General features: G+C 42.2%; 1 protein-coding gene across 1 annotated transcript; it reads left to right on the forward strand.

Moving 5' to 3' along the window:
* Positions 1-1,731: 1,731 nt before the first annotated feature.
* Positions 1,732-17,780, forward strand: MMUT (methylmalonyl-CoA mutase). Its single transcript, XM_054383777.1, has 13 exons — positions 1,732-1,968; positions 2,455-2,854; positions 5,437-5,804; positions 6,475-6,632; positions 7,272-7,443; positions 10,162-10,410; positions 10,961-11,072; positions 12,266-12,381; positions 13,051-13,166; positions 14,506-14,637; positions 15,690-15,837; positions 15,955-16,122; positions 17,410-17,780. Exons 1-13 carry the CDS (start codon positions 1,732-1,734, stop codon positions 17,536-17,538), a joined length of 2,505 nt encoding a protein of 834 aa, XP_054239752.1. The 3' UTR covers positions 17,539-17,780.
* Positions 17,781-18,754: the final 974 nt, after the last annotated feature.

Here is an 18,754-nt window from a genome sequence, read left to right on the forward strand (position 1 = left end):
AAATGCCTTGACAATAAAACTTCTTTATCTTTCTAATTCAGCTCAGTGCAGTTACCCTGTTACAAGTACCTTTTAGCCCAGCACCTAACCACAACGATCCTCGCTGTTGTTTAAACCTACAGCTTCTTTTCTTCCTCACTATAGAGATGGAGGAAAAAGTCACACAAAAGACAGAAATCATTACACCCCACTAGCTTTCTCTTTGCTAAGCGTTGTTAACATTAACCATGAACCAGCAATGTGCCCTTGTGGTCAAGAAGGCCAGAGGTATCCTAGCATGCATTACATGCATACAGCAGGTCAAGGGAGGTTCTACTTCCCCCTCTGCTCCGCCCTACTGAGGCCACACCTGGAGTATTGTGTCCAGTTCTGGGCTCCCCGTTTCAAGAGAGACAAGCATAGCCAGAAGGTCGAGGGAGGTGATTCTCCCCCTCTATTCCACTCTGGTAAGACCCCACCTGGAGTACTGTGTCCAGTTCTGGAGCCCTTATTACAGGAAAGATACGGACGTGCTGGAGCATGTCTAGAGAAGGGCCATGAAGATGATCAGAGGGCTGGAGCACCTCTCCTATGAGGACAGAGAGTTGGGGCTGTTCAGTCTGGAGGACTAAGGGGAATGGAAAAAAAACAGAAATGCATAAATTCAGGTTGGATGTTAGGAAGAAGTTTTTCACCGTAAGGATGGTGAGACACTGGAACAGGTTGCCCAGGGAGGTGGTAGAAGCCCCATGGCAGGGGGGTTGGAACTAGATGATCCTTGATGTCCCTTCCAAACCTAACAATTCTATGATTCTATGAATTACTGGAGAGAGTCCAATGGAGGGCTACAAAGATGATGATGAGACTGGAGCATCTCTTTTACAAGAAGAGGTTGATAGACCTGGGGCTGTTTATTCTGGAAAAAAATTGAGAGGGAATCTTATCAGTGTTTATCAATATCTAAAGGGTGTGTGCCCCAACGATGGTGCCAGAGGACATAGGGCAACAGGCACAAAATGGAACACAGGAGATTCCATTTGAACATGAGAAAAAAACTTCTTTCCTTTGAGGGTGACAAAGCATTGGACCAGGCTGCCCAGAGAGGTTGTGGAGTCTACTCTGCAGAGATTCTGAACCTGCCTGGACGACATTCTGTACAACCTCCTCTAGATGAACACCCCCTCTGGGTGAACCTACTTTAGCAGAGGTCTAGGACTAGATTGATCCCCAGAAGTCCCTTCCAACCTCCACCATTCTGTGACTCTGCATCGCAGCTTTTTCTTCATCCGTTCAGGCCCCTTCGTCCTCACGGAGATGTCTCAGCACTGCTCGCCAGGCGACAATCAGGACCGACATGGAGTAAACAAGCCCTGAGTCTGCCCTCGCTCCAAGAACTGCTGACCGTGAGACACCGCTCGAAGCAAACCTGAACGCGTTACAGCTCCCGGCCCGCCACGGCCAGCGATACGCATACTGGGAGTTGTAGTCCCTACACCCCGTACCCCCGCATTCACAGACTCCTTTGCCCCGACGCTGCCGAATAACACTGCAAGAACTTGCACAAGCCCTCCCGACAACTTACCCCCTCCGAGACTCGCCTCCTCACCACCGCCGCCCGTTCTGCGTTAGACCCCGAGCCGTTAAGCACACGAATTTCCCCACGCTCCCAGGCGCCTATGTTCTGCAGATCCCGCCTGAAGCGGCTATCTGCGCATGGTCAATGCCGGTCCCGCGTGAGGCGGCTCCGTGCGCATGCTCGGAGCCGGCGGAGTGTTGACAGCAGGTATCGGGATAACGGGGCGGGGGGAGCAGTCGGGAGCGGGTCTTCCTGAGCCCACAGCCCGCCCTCTGCCCCAGTTTCTCAGGTGGGCAGGGCCGCGTCCTCCCGAGACAGCCGCTCTACCGGACTCGTCCCTATTGGCCACCCAGGGGGCGTGCTCGGGGAGGGCTGTGGCAGTTGGAGCTGCTGCCCACAGTGGGGCTTCTCAGGTCAGTGTGGGGCTGCCAGGCCAGGGCGCTGTGGCTGCTGTGGGGGGAGAGGTGGGGGGAGAGGTGCGGGCAGCTTTGTGGTTCCTTGAAGGGTATGGTGCTGGGAGGATCGCGTTGAGACCCATGCAGTAATGGAGGCGGAGGTTGCCTTCCATACTAGTTGCAGGATCACGTCACTGCAGGGAACTGAGTGCTTCTCTGGTGCACCTTTGTGCTCATGAGATTGTATTATATCACAGAATCATAGAATGGTTTGGGTTGGAAGAGACCTTAAAGATCATCTAGTTCCAGCTTCCCTTCAATGAGCAGAAATACCTAGCACTAGACCAGGTTGCTCAAAGCCCTGTCGAACTTGGCCTTGAAAACTTACAGGGACAGGGCAACCACAGTCTGTTTCTCGGCAACCTGTTCCAGTGTCTTACCACCCTAGCAGTAAAGAATTTCTTCCTAATACCTAATCTGAATATTGATCCTCTTTCAGTATAGTTACAGCCCAGTGGGGCAGACATGCTAAGAGCCAAGCATGCTTTCCTGTGCCTGCGACCCCACCACTGCACGTGCCTGGTACAACTTCCAGCCTGGCAGCTCTCATGGCGTTCACTGCACAGGCAGCCACTGCACCCTGAGTGGGCTGCTCTTGCTGAAAAGCAGCTGAAAGGCAAGAATCCAAAGGATTTAATTTGGCACACCCCAGAAGGGATTGACATCAAGCCCTTATACTCCAAAAGGGACACGGAAGACCTCCCTGAGGAGCTGCCAGGGGTGAAACCTTACACTCGAGGACCCTATCCAACCATGTACACATACAGGCCGTGGACCATCCGCCAATATGCTGGCTTCAGTACAGTGGAGGAGAGCAATAAGTTCTATAAGGACAACATTAAAGGTAAGACAGCTGATTAGGGAAACAGCATTGCGTGGCGAAGCAACAGGGAACATTCATATTGTGAATTACATGGCAAATGTGATTATTCCACCAATGTGAGTTTTGGTTTCTGATAAGATCTTCCCAGTGGTGCTGTATTTCTTTATTAATGGGAAATTTGATAATTAAGGGGCTTCAATATCTCTCTGGTGAAGAGCGACCGATGGAACTGGGGATGCTTAGTCTTGAGAAGAGAAGGCTGAGAGGGGATCTTGTAAGTGTCTATGAATCTCTCTATCAAGATAAAGGTACCAGTCTCTTTTTGATGGTGCCCAGTGATAGGACAATAAACAATGGGTACAAGATAGAACACAGGAGATTACACCTCAGCACAAGGAGATACTTCTTTATGGTGAGGATGACAGAACACTGAATCAGAATGTCCAGAAAGGTTGTGGAGTCTTCTTCTCCAGAGACTTTCAAAACCTGCCTGGATGCATTTCTGTGCAGCCTGCCCTAGATGATCCTGCTTTGACATGGGGTTGGACTCAATGGTTTCTCAAGATCTCTTCCAGCCCCTAACATTCTGAGATTCTGTGATTTTTCTGTTGATATGGAAAAATGAATATGTTACTTTTATTTTACCTGCTCGAGCACTTAAACATAATTTGGCTGCATCGCAGGGTCCACTGGCAGAGTCATTCAGGGTGTTTTAGTACAGCAAGCTTCTCAAAAGTGCTGGTATTTTCCTTATTTAAGAGTGGTATTCCCACTACTTCTGCAAAGTATTGTGCTTGACAGCAATTTGTTTAGGTAATAGCCAGAGCGTCATCATAAAATACTGTTGATTTGAGCACTGCAAAACCACTACAGCTTAGCTAGTTACCACCTTACCAGTCAAAACAACAGACCACTGAAAGTTACCTTCTGAGTAATACATCCATGGCATTTTCTCTTGCTCAAAACTGAACTTTTTAGAGTAGAAAAGAGGAGCTATTTGGGCATTTTTATGTCTTGAGATACCATGGTGAGCATTAATAGCTGCTGTAGTCTCACAATTATTCTTGATTCTTTCAGTTCATAAAACAGTCAGTTAAGAAATTATAAATACAGGCTATTAGAGGTTTGAAAACAACACAACAGAAAGATTGTTCTCAATATACTCTTGTCTTACAGCTGAACATTGCTGCTGAAGCAGAAGTGCTAACTTGGGCTAGCTTGTAGCAGAGCTCAGTTACTCAGGAACGTTTGCTGCCGGGCATTTTTCATCTTTATTCGGGTCTTGGCATTGTGATATTGTCATTTTACCTTGTTTGTTAATGTTTGCCTTAATATTATTTGGCATAGATTCTGAATCTGGCCTAGTTACTTGTACAGCACTTCTAAAAATTCAATTAAAATCTCTCTGTGATTAGAGGACTACTGAAAAAAGCATTCAGGGCAGCAAAGGTGGTGAAGGGTCTGGAGAAAAAGTCTTACAAGGAATGGCTGAAGGAACTGGGATTGTTCAGTCTGGAGAAGAGGAGGCTGAGGGGAGTAGTGAGATGGGGGTCAGTCTTTTCTCCCTAGTATCAGGTGATAGAACAAGAGGAATTGGCCTGAAATTGTGCCAGAGGAGGTTTGGATTGGATATTAAGAAAAGCTTCTCTACTGAAAGTGTGGTCAGGCATTGGAATAGGTTACTCAGGGAGGTTGTGAGTCTCTGTCCCTGGAGGTATTCAAAAGACATGTGGACACAGCACTTTGGAACATGGTTTACTGGCTGCGGTGGTGCTAGGCTGATGCTTGGACTCAATGACCTTAGAGGTTTTACTCCAACCAAAACAGTTCTATGATTCTGCAGTTCTATCAGTTCTCACAACTGCTGAAATATCTATCGCTTGAAACTAGGTGGAAATTTACATTTTTGTTGTTGTGTTTCAGAACTAAGACCTAGCTTCTCAGATCACAGATGATAGCTGGTGTCTGCTGATGTTGAGAAGCAGATTTGCAAATGCAGTGGAGAATTACTTCGGGAACAGTAATGCTGGTCATAGAGTGAATGTCTGGAGGTACTGGAGTTGAGGGTACTGTTTTCAGGTTGCAGCAAAAGATCCGCCAAGAGTTCCAGCGGTCCCTGTCTCTGCTTTATATGAATAATTTTCTCCTGCAGATTTACAAGTAAACAACATATGCCACTAGGGCTGGGGTAACAGTCTCTGTGTGTGCATTTAATCTGTGATAAAGGTAAGGTGATGTGACGTAGTTTATCACACTCTTGTTTCCAGCTAAGCTAAGTAGAATTTAGGTGTGTAAACTCTGACACTGTCTATGCACATTTATAACTTACAGCTAAGATGTTATTCAGTAATCCGTTAAGCATGTGGCTGAGCTGGAAGGACTACATTTTGGGGGGTTTTTTCCCTCAGTAAAAATTTAAAGCAGGAAGACCTTCGAGAAGTTTGAGGAGGGAACAATGTTTAGCATGAAAAACTTGTCATCCAAGCCTGAATCATGTAAAATAAAATTACTAAATATAGATTGAGTTCTAATGCAAGTCTGCTCAAGGTTTCTGAATCTCTTCTCTTTGTTGTTCCTTGTTTGGTTTTTTCTTTTTCATTCAGCTGGGCAGCAGGGATTATCTGTTGCTTTTGATTTAGCCACCCACCGAGGTTATGATTCAGACAATCCACGAGTTCGAGGAGACGTCGGAATGGCTGGTGTTGCCATTGATACAGTTGAAGACACCAAAATCCTTTTTGATGGAATTCCTTTAGAGAAGATGTCAGTTTCTATGACCATGAATGGGGCAGTCATTCCCGTGTTAGCAACATTCATTGTAACTGGAGAAGAACAGGGAGTGCCTAAGGCCAAGCTGACAGGGACAATCCAAAATGACATCCTGAAGGAGTTCATGGTCCGAAATACATACATTTTTCCCCCTGAACCATCGATGCGGATTATTGCTGACATCTTCCAGTATACTTCCAAGGTATTCGTTGTGTAAATATATTTACTTCTGTTATTCCATCCAGTTAACTCTTTGTGAGGCACTTTAGAGAACACAGCAGAAGATGGGAAGACCTGTCATAGCAAAGAATGGTATGATTGTGGAAGGGGCCAGGAGGAGAAGCAAAGATCCCAAATCACTTACAGCGTGAATTGTAAGATTTTTAAGTCAGTCCAAAACAAAGTCAAATTAAGGTGAGCCTAAGTTTGCAAGGATGGCAGGGAGCTTGAAGATAAGGAACAGACAGGAGTGTTCTTTGCATAGAAAGCAAGAAGCATTACAGAGCTGTAAGCAGAAGTGAAGAGATAAGAAATCTTGAAGGCCTTCTGCTGCAAAATTAATATGAGAAGGTAACGGAAAGAGTGAAGTACTGAACTGATGACTGGAAGTTCAGTACTACCAGTTCTTTCCTTAGTTGTGTTTTCCTTGGAGAGATGGCACACAGCCCGTAATTAAGAAGGATACTTTCCATGGTAGGTGACACTATAACACAATGAATAGTGCAAAAAGGTAAAAGTATGTGAGGTGAACCTCTGCAAACACCAGTAGAGAGGAGTTGTATTTGCAGTCCACAAAGAATGGATTATTTGTGAATGTTGATTACCTGATGTCCATTTCTGCTGTCATACTCTGCTCTCTTTTATTTTTGCAGTATATGCCAAAATTTAACTCTATTTCAATCAGCGGGTACCATATGCAAGAGGCAGGAGCTGACGCCATCCTGGAATTAGCTTATACTATAGCAGATGGCTTGGAGTACTGCAGAACTGGACTTAAAGCTGGCCTTACCATTGATGAATTTGCCCCAAGGTAGGCTAGTGAAATTCTCAAGTACAAAACTCAATTTTGGTAAAACCCCCAGAGTTTGATATCAAATTCAGTATTTTTACACTTACAAGCAGTACTGGTAACACTCACATTGCAGATAGGTTTGGTTTTGTTACACATTTTCAGTGTTATGAAAACAACAGCCCCATGCCTTGGGCCTAGGGAAGAATGACTAGAAAGCTGCTCAGTAGAAAAGGACCTGGGGGTGTTAGTTCACAGCTGGATGAGCCAGAAATATACCCAGGCAGTTAAGAAGGCAAACAGCCTCCTGGAATATATCAGCAATGGCTTGACCAGCAGGTCCCCCTGTACTCAACACTGGTGAGGCTGCACCTTAAATACTGTGCTCAGTTTTGAGCTTCTCATTCCAAGAAGGACAGAGATGTTCTGGAACATGTCCAGAAAAGGGCATGAAAGATGGTGAAGGGCCTAGAGCACAAGTCTGCTAAAGAGCAGCTGAGGGGCTTGGTTTTTTCAGCCTGGAAAAGACCTTCCCATCATCTCATGTCTGTCTTATATCTGTAAAAGTAAATTAATCAGAACCTTGCTGTAGGACTTCTTTACTGAAAGAGTTATTAGAGCGGTTTAATGTTTTATCTTGTTCGTGTGCTCTTATTACAGGCTTTCCTTCTTCTGGGGAATTGGCATGAACTTCTATATGGAAATAGCTAAGATGAGAGCTGGAAGGAGGCTGTGGGCTCACCTGATAGAGAAAATGTTTAAGCCCAAGGATCCCAAATCCCTTCTACTGAGAGCTCATTGTCAGACTTCGGGCTGGTCCCTCACTGAGCAGGTTAGAAATTGGACTCTCACCAACTTCCTCATTTAAATATGCAATCATATTGTAGGTGTAGGTCTTAAAGGGGACTATTGGTTTTACTCATAAAGATGCAACTTTCTGAAGAAGATAACCTGTCTTACTTGCAGTCTGACAAATACACACACCTGCATTGCATGCATCTTTTTGCTTAGATAACACAAGAAGTCTTATTGAGTGCTACCAGCATTGCTTCCCAAAATGCTGGCTGACAAAATAACCTCAGCATTTTGGGCTGCCCTGTAGTGCTCAGGTTAAAGGGCAGAAACTAAAGAGTTCCTACTGTATTCACAAAAGGATTCCAGTATGGTGATAGGCTGAGTTTCAGTGCCTAACTTTCAGTTGTCTGGCTTCACTTTCATTCTGAAATAATTAACCATGAGTGCTCCCAGTCTAATGGATACTGAATTGAGAGTAGTATCCAAACATTCTAAATAGAATGAGAATTGCAGAGAGATGCTTATTAATGATTCAGAACTCGGAGGATGAAATTTTCTTATATTTGTCTTTTATGTTATCCTTTCAAAATCCATCTGAATGAGGAGGTAGAGGCACCTTTTTCTAAGGATCACTGGCTTCTAACTCTCACTGCTGAAAAGAGAAATAATGATTACAGCTTGTCTGCTCTTTTGAGACTAGGTACATTATCTGCTCTTCCTGTTGTTCACAAGAAAGTAAATCATTAGACTGCATGTCGTTTCCCAAGTGAGGTCAGAGCTGAGTTCCAGCTCTTATGCTAAGGCTGCTTCTCAAAGTCATGCAGTGTAAGTTATACTTAGGTTGTGATTGCAACCATTATTATTTGACTTCTGTGCCATGGTTTTATTCTTTCTTTTTCTTTCTTTTTCATTTCCAAAGCAATTGTTGTGTTTTCTTACCTTACAGGAGCACAGTAAAACTAAAACAGTGGAATTTTCTGAACAGTGGCCTTTGCAGGTTTTCCAGTTAGAAGTATTGTATGAGTGCAAAAATACTAGTATTACCAAACATATGTTCAACCCACTTGCACTGTCCAGTGTAAATTTATTTCTGGCTGGATCATAACCCCTTTTTTCCTGTCTAAATGTTGTTGTTTGTCTTAATTGTTTGCTTTGGCCTGCCTTTAGATAGGTAACATTCATAAATTAGGTTTTATGGTCTTGCTCACCCAAATCATATTTTCCTGTAATTCTTTAAATGAAATACTTGAACCAGAAATAGACTCCTATGCAGGTAGAATTACTGTGGGGGACTACCTGTTCACAGATTCATAGAATGGTTTGGGTCGGGAAGGACCTTAAAGATCATCTAGTTCAAACCCTCTTGGCGTTGGCAGGGACACCTTCCACTAAACCAGGTTGCTCAAGGCCTCATCCAAACTGGCCTTAAGCACCTCTGGGGAGGGAGCTTCCATGACCTCCCTGGACAATCTGTTTCAGTGTCTCACCACCCTCACTGTCAAGAATTTCTTCTTAATATCCAGTCTAAATCTGCCCTCCTCAAGCTTCAATCCATTCGTTCTCATCCTATCACTCCAAGCCCTTGTAAAAAGTTCCTTCCTGGATTTCTTGTAGGCCCTTTTCAGGTACTTTAAGGCTGCTCAAGGTCTCCCTAGAGCCTTTTTTTCCCAGGCTGAACAGCCCCAGCTCTCTCAGCCTGTCCCCGTAGGGAAGGTGCCCCAGCCCTCTGATCATCTTCATGGCTCTTCTCTGAACCTGCCCCAGGAGTTCGATGTCCCTCTTATGCTGGGGGCACCACAACTGGATGCAGTACTCTGGGTGGAGTCCCATGAGAGCAAAGTAGAGGGGGAGAATCACCTCCCTCATCCTGCAGCTCAGGATATGGTTGGCCTTCTGGGCTGCAAGCACACATTACTGTCTCATGTTGAGTTTCTCTTAACTGACACCCCTGAGTCCTCCTCAAGACTGCATTCAAACCACTCCTTGCCCAGCCTATATTTGTGCTTGAGATTGCCCTGACCCAGGTGGAGGACCTTGTACTTGACCTTGTTGAACTCCATGAGGTTTCCTTGGGCCCACCTCTCCAGCATGTCAACCAGACAGCAAAATTTGGTGCTGTCCACAACATTCCTGAGAGCGCACTCAATCCTACTGTCTGCATTGCCAACAAAGACGTTGAACAATACTGGTCCTAGTACCAACCCTGAAGGATGCAACTTGTCACTGGTCCCATTGGGACACTGAGCCATTGACCACAACTCTCTGAGTGTGGCGATCCAGCCAATTTCTTATCCAGCAAGTGGTCCACCCCTCAGGTCCACGTTTTTCCAATTTGGTGACCAGGATTTCATGTGGAACAGTGTCAAACATTTTACACAAGAATTCCATCCTCTCCAAATTGGATTCATTAATTCTTTGAATCACCACTAAATATAAGTTAGGCTTGGCTTTGTTATCACAGAATCGCAGAATTTGTCTGGTTGGAAGAGACCTCAAAGATCATCACCAGTTTGCTCATATACTGATAATTCTGGCTTTCTTTATGGATTAATGTGTTTTTTCTGAGATACTGGTAAGTGATACATCAGTTGGATTGGATGGTTATTATTGGCTGTTTTCTTATTCGGTTTCTGGTAGCTGGCAGAGTTCAGTGGGGAATCTTGCATTCATTTCATTGCAGCAGTATATGTGTGACTAATCTGCCTCAGCCACATGGCAGAACCGTTGAGCTCCAGAGCTCCTCTTTTCCTTCCAGGATCCCTTTAACAATGTCATCCGCACTACCATCGAGGCCATGGCCGCGGTGTTTGGAGGTACACAGTCCTTGCATACCAATTCGTACGACGAAGCCTTGGGCTTGCCTACAGTGAAGAGTGCTCGCATTGCTCGGAACACGCAGATCATCATTCAAGAGGAGTCGGGTATTCCTAAAGTGGCAGATCCCTGGGGGGGATCTTACCTCATGGAGTGCCTCACCAACGAGGTCTATGAAGCTGCTTTAAAGGTCAGCTTGCATAACCTTTTGTATTTTGTGGGAAAACTTTAGCTATAGGAGTTTTGAGAAATGGTCTTTGAGTGACTGTTTGGTAAATTGGTGACTTCTAAAGAGTGAATTATTTTATTCTTATGCTTCAGTGATTTCTTTGTAATGAGCTTTACAAAAACGAGGTGTATATTTAGAGAAAGTTCAGCCTTCTATTAGACTACATTCAAAAGGGAAATACCCCACTGAGGAACAAGTAATCATAGAATCACTTTGATTAGGAGAGACCCTTGAGATCATCAAGGCCAACTGTGAACCCAGCACTGCCAAGCCACCACTAAACCATGTCTCTAAGCTTTGTAAACCCCTTTACATGCTGAAGACCCCCACATCATTAGGATTTCTGTTTTATGTATAAGGAAAAAAGAATTCAAGAGAAGAAAGGAAACAGAGTTGGCGAGCACAGGAGTGTATGTATAGGTATAAAAATAATTCGGATGGTAGTACAAATGGAAAGCTTGTGTTGTGAACCTTGCTACTACTCACTTTCTCAATCCTCTTCATTTCTCAGCTTGTTGAGGAGATTGAAGAAATGGGTGGAATGGCCAGAGCTGTTGCTGAGGGAATTCCCAAACTTCGTATTGAAGAGTGTGCAGCTCGAAGACAAGCCAGGATTGACTCTGGTAGGGAGTAGGGAGATGAAAGAAGGGGAAACTGCCAATAAAATACCTTTGGATAAAGGGTTTTTACACACTTTTGTCTTTTTTTTCTAGGTTTAGGAGTAGCAAATTGTGAATGATAAAATGGCATAGTTTTATGTCAGTGAAAGCTTCTGGAAAGAGTCAGCAGCATGTATGAAACACAGTACCAGTATGATGTCTTGCTTGACATATTTAAGATTAGACAAATCACTACAAAGACCAGTTTAAAGGAGTATTTTGGGCCCTCACTAGTTTTTCACTGAGTTTCTGAGAATCTTTCAACTGTGATTTCCTGATTCACAACACCAGCAGATGCAGATATCTGGCCAAATTCCTGGTTTTTCTTGGGAATTGTCCTTTTCCTGTAGACCAGAAAAAAATGCAGTCACCCGAGCCTTGAGGATGGTGCAGCTCTTTATTTGTAATATATCTGCATATACATACATACAGACTAGATATATGGGGAAATGTGTATAATAGTGTGTGCTTATAGCTTTGTTCCCACGTTTTGTAGTCTACATTGCAGTAGCAATCCAGTAACAGAAACCAGGTGTAACTCAGACATGAATGAAGTTGTATAAACTTTTTTGTTTGGAGGATAAATTTGAAACAGGTCTTTAATTAAGATGAATAAAGAAGAATCAATAAACTCTGTGTTTTCTTCCAAGATCAATTGCTTTGGGTTGAAATAAAAATGGTTATAAAGTCCATACTGGCTGAAAACTAAAATACAGTTTTCCAACATGGTAAATTAATTTTTATTCACATGGAGTAGTTTTAGGTTAAATCAGAAAAGTAAATACAGAGCAGTGCAGAAGACCAGCACTTGTGCTTTATTCTGTAAGATTCAGTTACGTAAATTTAAAAAGAGAAAGTGTACATTACTGAGTCATTACTAAATTCATTTGGAAGAAAAATAGTTTTCTATTTCAAACCTTTTTTTCTGGCCCAGTGTTCACTGAGTTTTATGTTCATGCTTCTAATAATCTCTCATTATAAAATATGGAAAGTATAGACTTAAGTCCTTCCTCCAAGAATGAATTTGAAGTATTTGAAAGGTATGTAGTTATAAAGAAGAGTGCTGAATTACATTGCTCAACAGTTTTGTGTCTTGATAATAGTATGTCTTTTCATGGTAGTTTACAAATGTATTCTGGTGTTTCCACTGGAAATAGGGTCTGAAGTAATTGTTGGAGTAAACAAGCATCAGCTAGAAAAAGAGGAGGCAGTCGAAGTTCTGACTATCGATAATACTTCAGTCCGTAGCAAGCAGATCGAGAAGATTAATAAGGTGGGAATTACCTTCTTAAAAAACGCCAGTTCTTGTAATTGCAGATACAACTTGAGTAAAACTGAGGGAAGGTGGCCTTCCAGAAATGTGACCTGCAGATTTCTGAGAATGTACTCTACTGTTTAGTGGAGAAGCAGGATTTCTGTTCAGCTTCAGTGGAGGCTGATGTAAATTCCTAAGAAACGTGATACGTGAATGCAAACAAAAATGGGTTTGTTACATTCATTTGGTTCTAGCCATTGTATTTCAGACAGTCTTGTGAATATGCTTGACCTTTCAAAATTGACAACTTCACGTTTTCTGAAAATAGGTTAGAAAATATCTATGCAAGGTTTTGCTCTAAAAGCGTGTATCGTGACTTAATTGCTCAGATTATTTGGTGCATCTTGTTGGGTGATATTAAGGGGCAGGTTATGGAACCAGCAATCTACATCCACTTTCATAACTAGAAATGTAATTTAAATTGGTTTAAAATTATTTAATGGACTTGCACATGTTTTAAGGTCAGAGACACCTTCTTATAATCTTTTTGAAATACATAGCATATATTGATAATTGACAGTTACATGCCTCCAGATTTAATATTTGAAATCAGAAGGTCTTACACACTTGACTCCCCAATTCACCTTGTAGTTTGTTTTAACTTAATGTTTTTCTCCTCCACTTCAGGTGAAGGCTACTAGAGATCAAGCAGCAGCCCAACAATGTCTTGATGCTCTAACACAATGCGCTGCTACTGGGGAAGGCAACTTACTTGCACTTGCAGTGGAAGCAGCACGTTCAAGGTATGGGGATGGTGGTGAATATCCAACTGCTGTCTAAATATCAATGGTTCATTTTCATCTTTCAATTGTTCTCGGGTATGGTGTCAGTGAGGTTGGTATTGAGATATGTTGGAGTTTTTTTCCAAGGTGAAAGTAAAAGATGGCTGCAATTTGACACTGTAAGATAGACTATTACATTTTACAGTCTCTCTTAAGGCTGTGATTTAATTTTTCACAGAGAATACAGATACAAAGAATCTTGTATGAAATTGTGTTGTTCATACATACTGTGTTGTTTACAACTCAGACTCTTACCAGTTTCAGGATGTAAGTTTCCTTGTCACCCTGCTGCTTCAGGTCAGGGAGCTTAAGAAGTGTTTGAGATGTGAAAATGGATATTGGCAAAATTATCATGGTCTGTTGCTTCATGCTTCCTTGCACCACAAACTGTTGTGAAAACATTCTTTGACTGAAAAAGAAAAAAGTTTACTTAACCAGCTAAAGGTGTAAAAGATGCTCTTGAGCAGAGCAATGAGGCATCCTTTACACTCCAGTGGAGCACTTATTTTTTCCCCTAGGATGCTTTTAAGTCTCTTCATATCTGCTTCAAAGTAAGCATCAATCTCTACGAAAGACAACATCTCTCTGTTTCTTAGTTAACTAAATGCCCCAGAAATGAGAAAAATTTTGACTACATTTTCTCCCACATACTGCTTGTTACAATTCTGCCAGCAGCATGTCTTTGAACTGCAAGAGTCACAGAAGGGTAGTGTTGGATTTACCAGGTATTCATGTGTTCTGTACCAAAACTGACCAGTAAACTGCTAGTTTCTTTCTCCTTGATGACCTTGTTTTTAATACTTGTAAAAGCATTAAGGGACTGCAGATCCACTTTGTAAGTTGCAAACCCAAACCTCTGCATCTCAGTGGATAAAGGAGCTATGTCAGGAGTAGAGAAATAAAAATAGGTACTGAAATATAAACATCAGGAGAAAGGCAAACAAATTCCAGTTAAAATGTTATGCCCAAGGTTTTTTTGCATGTTCTTCCTTTTTCTTCTTTCAATTTGAATTCTAGTATGAGTCCAAATGCAAGATCATGTGGCATGAACCCCCAAAAATTCCCACTTGAGAAAAATCTGATTTCATTTCCTGTAATAGCTTGCCATGCTGTTACAGGAAGTAGTAGCATTGCAAGTGGATGGTGCTGGGCTAAGTTGGGTGTTCAGAGTTGTAGCACCAAACGGGAAATGAGTATAAATTAATTTGACAGGACAAGGCAAGTGGTTGGGCCACTACTAGTGATTTCTCTTTTCTTATAAGCCTCCTGATAGCATTAATACTTTGTTTCTGTATCTTAGGTGCACCGTTGGAGAAATAACAGATGCCATGAAGAAGGTGTTTGGGGAGCATAAAGCCAGTGACCGAATGGTGAGCGGAGCTTATCGCCAGGAGTTTGGAGAGAGTGATGAAATTCTTCATGCTATCAATAGGTGAGAACAGCTTCCAAGAAAGCCAAATGTAGCCTCACATTTAATCCATGCAATACATGTGCTACTCACTGAGCCCTAAAAACACATTTCCAAAATCTGATTTTATCCCCAGAACAAAACAAGAACCTGCATATGTACTCTCATGCCTGTAAGCAAGTAAGCAGAATGAGAAGAAATAAGTGAATAGTGAAAACTTAATTGAACTTGTATTTCATGACAAATGAAACCCTCTGAGGTGATCTTATAATGTGAGGATTTTGTTCAAACAGATGGTACTAAATAAGAATGTAGTTGCAGGGACAACTTACAGGCAGATCAAAACCAGGTTTTGTAAATATGAATTGCTGGAAATATTACTACTACACAGTCTTCAAAAGAAGCAATCCAGTGTATAGGTATTTCAGCCAGTGGCTTCATCCTACAGCTGCGTAGTCTATTTGAACAAAATCCTTTGCTGCTGCCGTCTTGTGAAAAGAGACTGAATTGCTGTTGTGGGTGCTGAGAGTGAGCAGTAAGATGACAGATAAACCTCTGAGGCTGTGGTTACGCCATCAGTTTAATACAACAGAAATATGAACCTCCACTAACCTGAAAAAGGGAGGCACTAGAATGAGTGGAAGATATGCTAATCTTTTTCTTCAGAGACTGGTGCCTCATTGAATGATGATGCACAGAATGATGTCTAGGACCTAGCTCTATAGTCTATGTACTTTGCAAGTACTTTTGAAATAATTTGCTGTAATTATTCACAAAATCTAAAAATTGCTGTTTAGTTAGTTGTAATTCAGCTCATTAAACCCTCAGAGAACCCAGTATTTAGTGTATTAGGAAGCATTTTATTGTTGAGGCTGAGAAATACAGGAAACCAGTTAGTAATCATACAGTATGAATAATAACATGGTGTGCAGACTACAAACTATGACTTAGAAGGTCTTTTTATCTGATGTGTAGAAATTGTGCTACAGTTGCAGCAGGTCTTTCTTTTTCATTTGTGTAAATAATTCTAATGAGTCTGGGAGTCTTACACCACCACAATATGTATTTTCAATCAGAGTTAACAAGTTTGTGGATCGTGAGGGGCGCAGGCCTCGTATACTTGTGGCAAAGATGGGTCAAGATGGCCATGACAGAGGAGCCAAAGTTATCGCTACAGGATTTGCAGACATTGGTTTTGATGTGGACATAGGTCCCCTCTTCCAGGTATGACTGACTGGTCAGTGTCCAATGTATTTCAAATGCATCTATTCTCCCGCTAATGCTTGCTCAGCACCCAGGCTGGGGCAATGGCGATTACTTGTCACATAATGCTCCATGCAGACACCTCGAGAAGTGGCCCAGCAGGCAGTTGATGCAGATGTGCACTGTGTTGGTGTGAGTACCCTTGCAGCAGGCCATAAAACTCTCGTGCCTGAACTCATCAAAGAACTCAACGCTCTTGACCGGCCAGACATTCTCGTCATGTGTGGAGGTGTCATCCCACCTCAGGTACGACTCAACATCCTTTCCATCAAGACTAGGAGACTGCTTTATTTTTGCCTTTGCTGGTTTTAACTATTTCCTATATTCTGCTAATGTCAGAGGTGATTTACAGTGCTGAAGGCTGCTGTGTACAGTCACCACGGTCAACACAGATGGGTAGTCACAGAATGCTGTCAGATCTCATCTGTTTTTCTGTACAGTATGCTGTGGTTTTACTTACAATTTTTTGTGGATGGAATATTAAGTTGTTTTCTGAAAAGACTAGCCTCAGGGAGTTGTTCTTTGTGTGTTGTTGTTTCCAATAACCAGTACCATGCATATTACTGATAAAGGCTAATTCCTGTCTTAAGAGGCTTTATGACTTCAAATAGTAGTTCAGAAGAGGCACACCTAGTGAGTAAGACACTTAGCAATTCCCAGCACCCATAGGTTACACATATTCACTGTTTGGCCTCACCTCCTGTGTCCCTTTGTCAGGCCACAGTGGTGCCTCCCATTCCCCCAGCTTGACTCTTTCCCCTAAACCTTTGAGCAGTTTGTTGAATTTCCTTGCAGTCAGACCTGCGCTTTTGTATTAAAACGTTGTTTAGTCCATCCACAGTGTGCCTGGGTGTATCACCTTTAGAGTCACCTTTCTAGTGAGAATCAAACTGATTTTGCATATAAATCCCCTAATATTCCCTTTTCCCAGACCACTTCCTTTTCTAGGCCATCAGGTAGGTGCTCAGGAGTAACAGATCTGTAAACTTAGCTAACAAAACTTGTAGTATTTTTCTAAGAGAAAAATTGTGTTCTCTCCAGTCTCTCAGTGGGATGCCATTAACCTGTGGCTGGAAAACGTATAATATGTCCTATAAGAGTAGGCTACATAACTGCTTCCCAAGCCTTTTTTAAATTCCAGGACGATCTTAAAATTAGAGTAACTTAGATTGCAAGAGACCACCAGCAGTTATGTGGTCCAAGCCCTCGTTTAAAATGTTTTCAAAATTAGAATTTAGAGGAAATTTAGATTAGAGTAGGCAGAGCCATGTCCAGTGACTTTTGAATTTTTCCAAGGACTGACATTAGTCTGATTATAAACAAATAAAACCTTTCCCATGGATTTTTTTTTTTTTTTTTTTTACCTCCTAAGCAACTCATTTTTTGCACTTCCCTTGATCTGTGCTGCTTCTTTCTGAGACTTGTTGCCTTTCTCAGGCCCAAAATAAAGGATAGACCAGACCCCAACTATAAATCAATTACCAGTTTTCTGTTGCACTATTAACTATAGATCTTCAATTTCTTTCTGAACAGGATTATGTCTTCCTCTATGAAGCCGGTGTTACCAATGTGTTTGGTCCAGGGACTCGTATTCCAAAAGCAGCTGTCCAAGTGTTGGATGATATTGAGAAGTGCCTGGAAAAGAGGCAGCAATCTATGTAATGGCTGAGATGTCACACAACCCAGCCAGCCTTATAGCAATTGCTTACAGAATGTAGCCATCACCAAGGGGTGACTAGCTACACACCTTTGGTTCCACTGCCCTGTAGCCTGGTGTTTTGTGCTTTCTAAGAAAGTTGTAAACTCTGCTTTTTCTGATTGAGGATTATTTATATATGTATCCAGATGAAAATTTTATCTCTAGAACCATGCCTTCAAGGAATAAAGGGAATTCAGTAGCTGGGTGTGCCTTTTTTTTTCCAGATGTACTGATAAATAAAACATTTCTTCCAGCTCTTTGGTTGTTCTCTTTTGTGTGCAGAGAACTTCCTTTGAATTTTCCAGCAGGTGTTGTAGACCTAGAGTTCTTCAGGCAAAATTACTGAAGTTCAGCAAAGATGAGATTAAAGCAGCACCACTTTGATGTTAATCTCACTTAATTCTTTTTAGAAAAGTTTAAGTAGAGAAACCATAATTCTTCAAAGTTTATGGTTAGTTTAGTAACCATAAACTTGTGGGGTAGCATAGTTTTCATATTACATACATTTTAAAAGCATTTACAAGTGGGTGTGGCCCTGTTCCTCATTTTTTCACATTCCATGGCATTATCAATGTGTGTTTCACTTCCATTCACAACTCTGCAGTTAGCAGATGGGAATATGGATTTCAGTGCTTATTTTGAACATCAAGCAACTGAGCATAGGAAAGCAAAAATTCTGAGGATAATAATTAAAATCAGTTTCATTTCCCTCTCAGGTTATTTTTTCAAGCTGAAAAAATGCTGATAATTGACATTTACCACACTTAGTCCCTTTCCAGCATGTGAGCATCTTCTCCACCTGCTGACACACTCGTCCAATGCCTCACTTTACACTATTGTCCCTTCTGCATTTCACTCTGACATCTCCTCACTTTCCCTACAAGCACTGTATTACACTCTCCAGCCTTCTCTTCCCAAATATTTTCCTTCAGCTTACTGCTCCCCTCTCAGTTACTGATGTTTTCTCCTGCTCCCCGCATTCCTCTTCCCATTTTCCTGGACCATGAGCTGTTAGAGGTAATAGCTCCCCAGAGGATGCTTCACCTCTTTGTATTTGGGACAGAAGACTGGGTGCAGACTCATTCCATATGGAACATCTGTGAATGACAACCCAGGACACGGTAATATCACCCTAGAGGCCAACTCAGTTTAGGAATTTTCCACTGCTTTTTACAAATA

The sequence above is a fragment of the Indicator indicator genome, chromosome 9, assembly GCF_027791375.1.
Source record: "Indicator indicator isolate 239-I01 chromosome 9, UM_Iind_1.1, whole genome shotgun sequence".
Lineage (NCBI taxonomy): Eukaryota > Metazoa > Chordata > Aves > Piciformes > Indicatoridae > Indicator > Indicator indicator.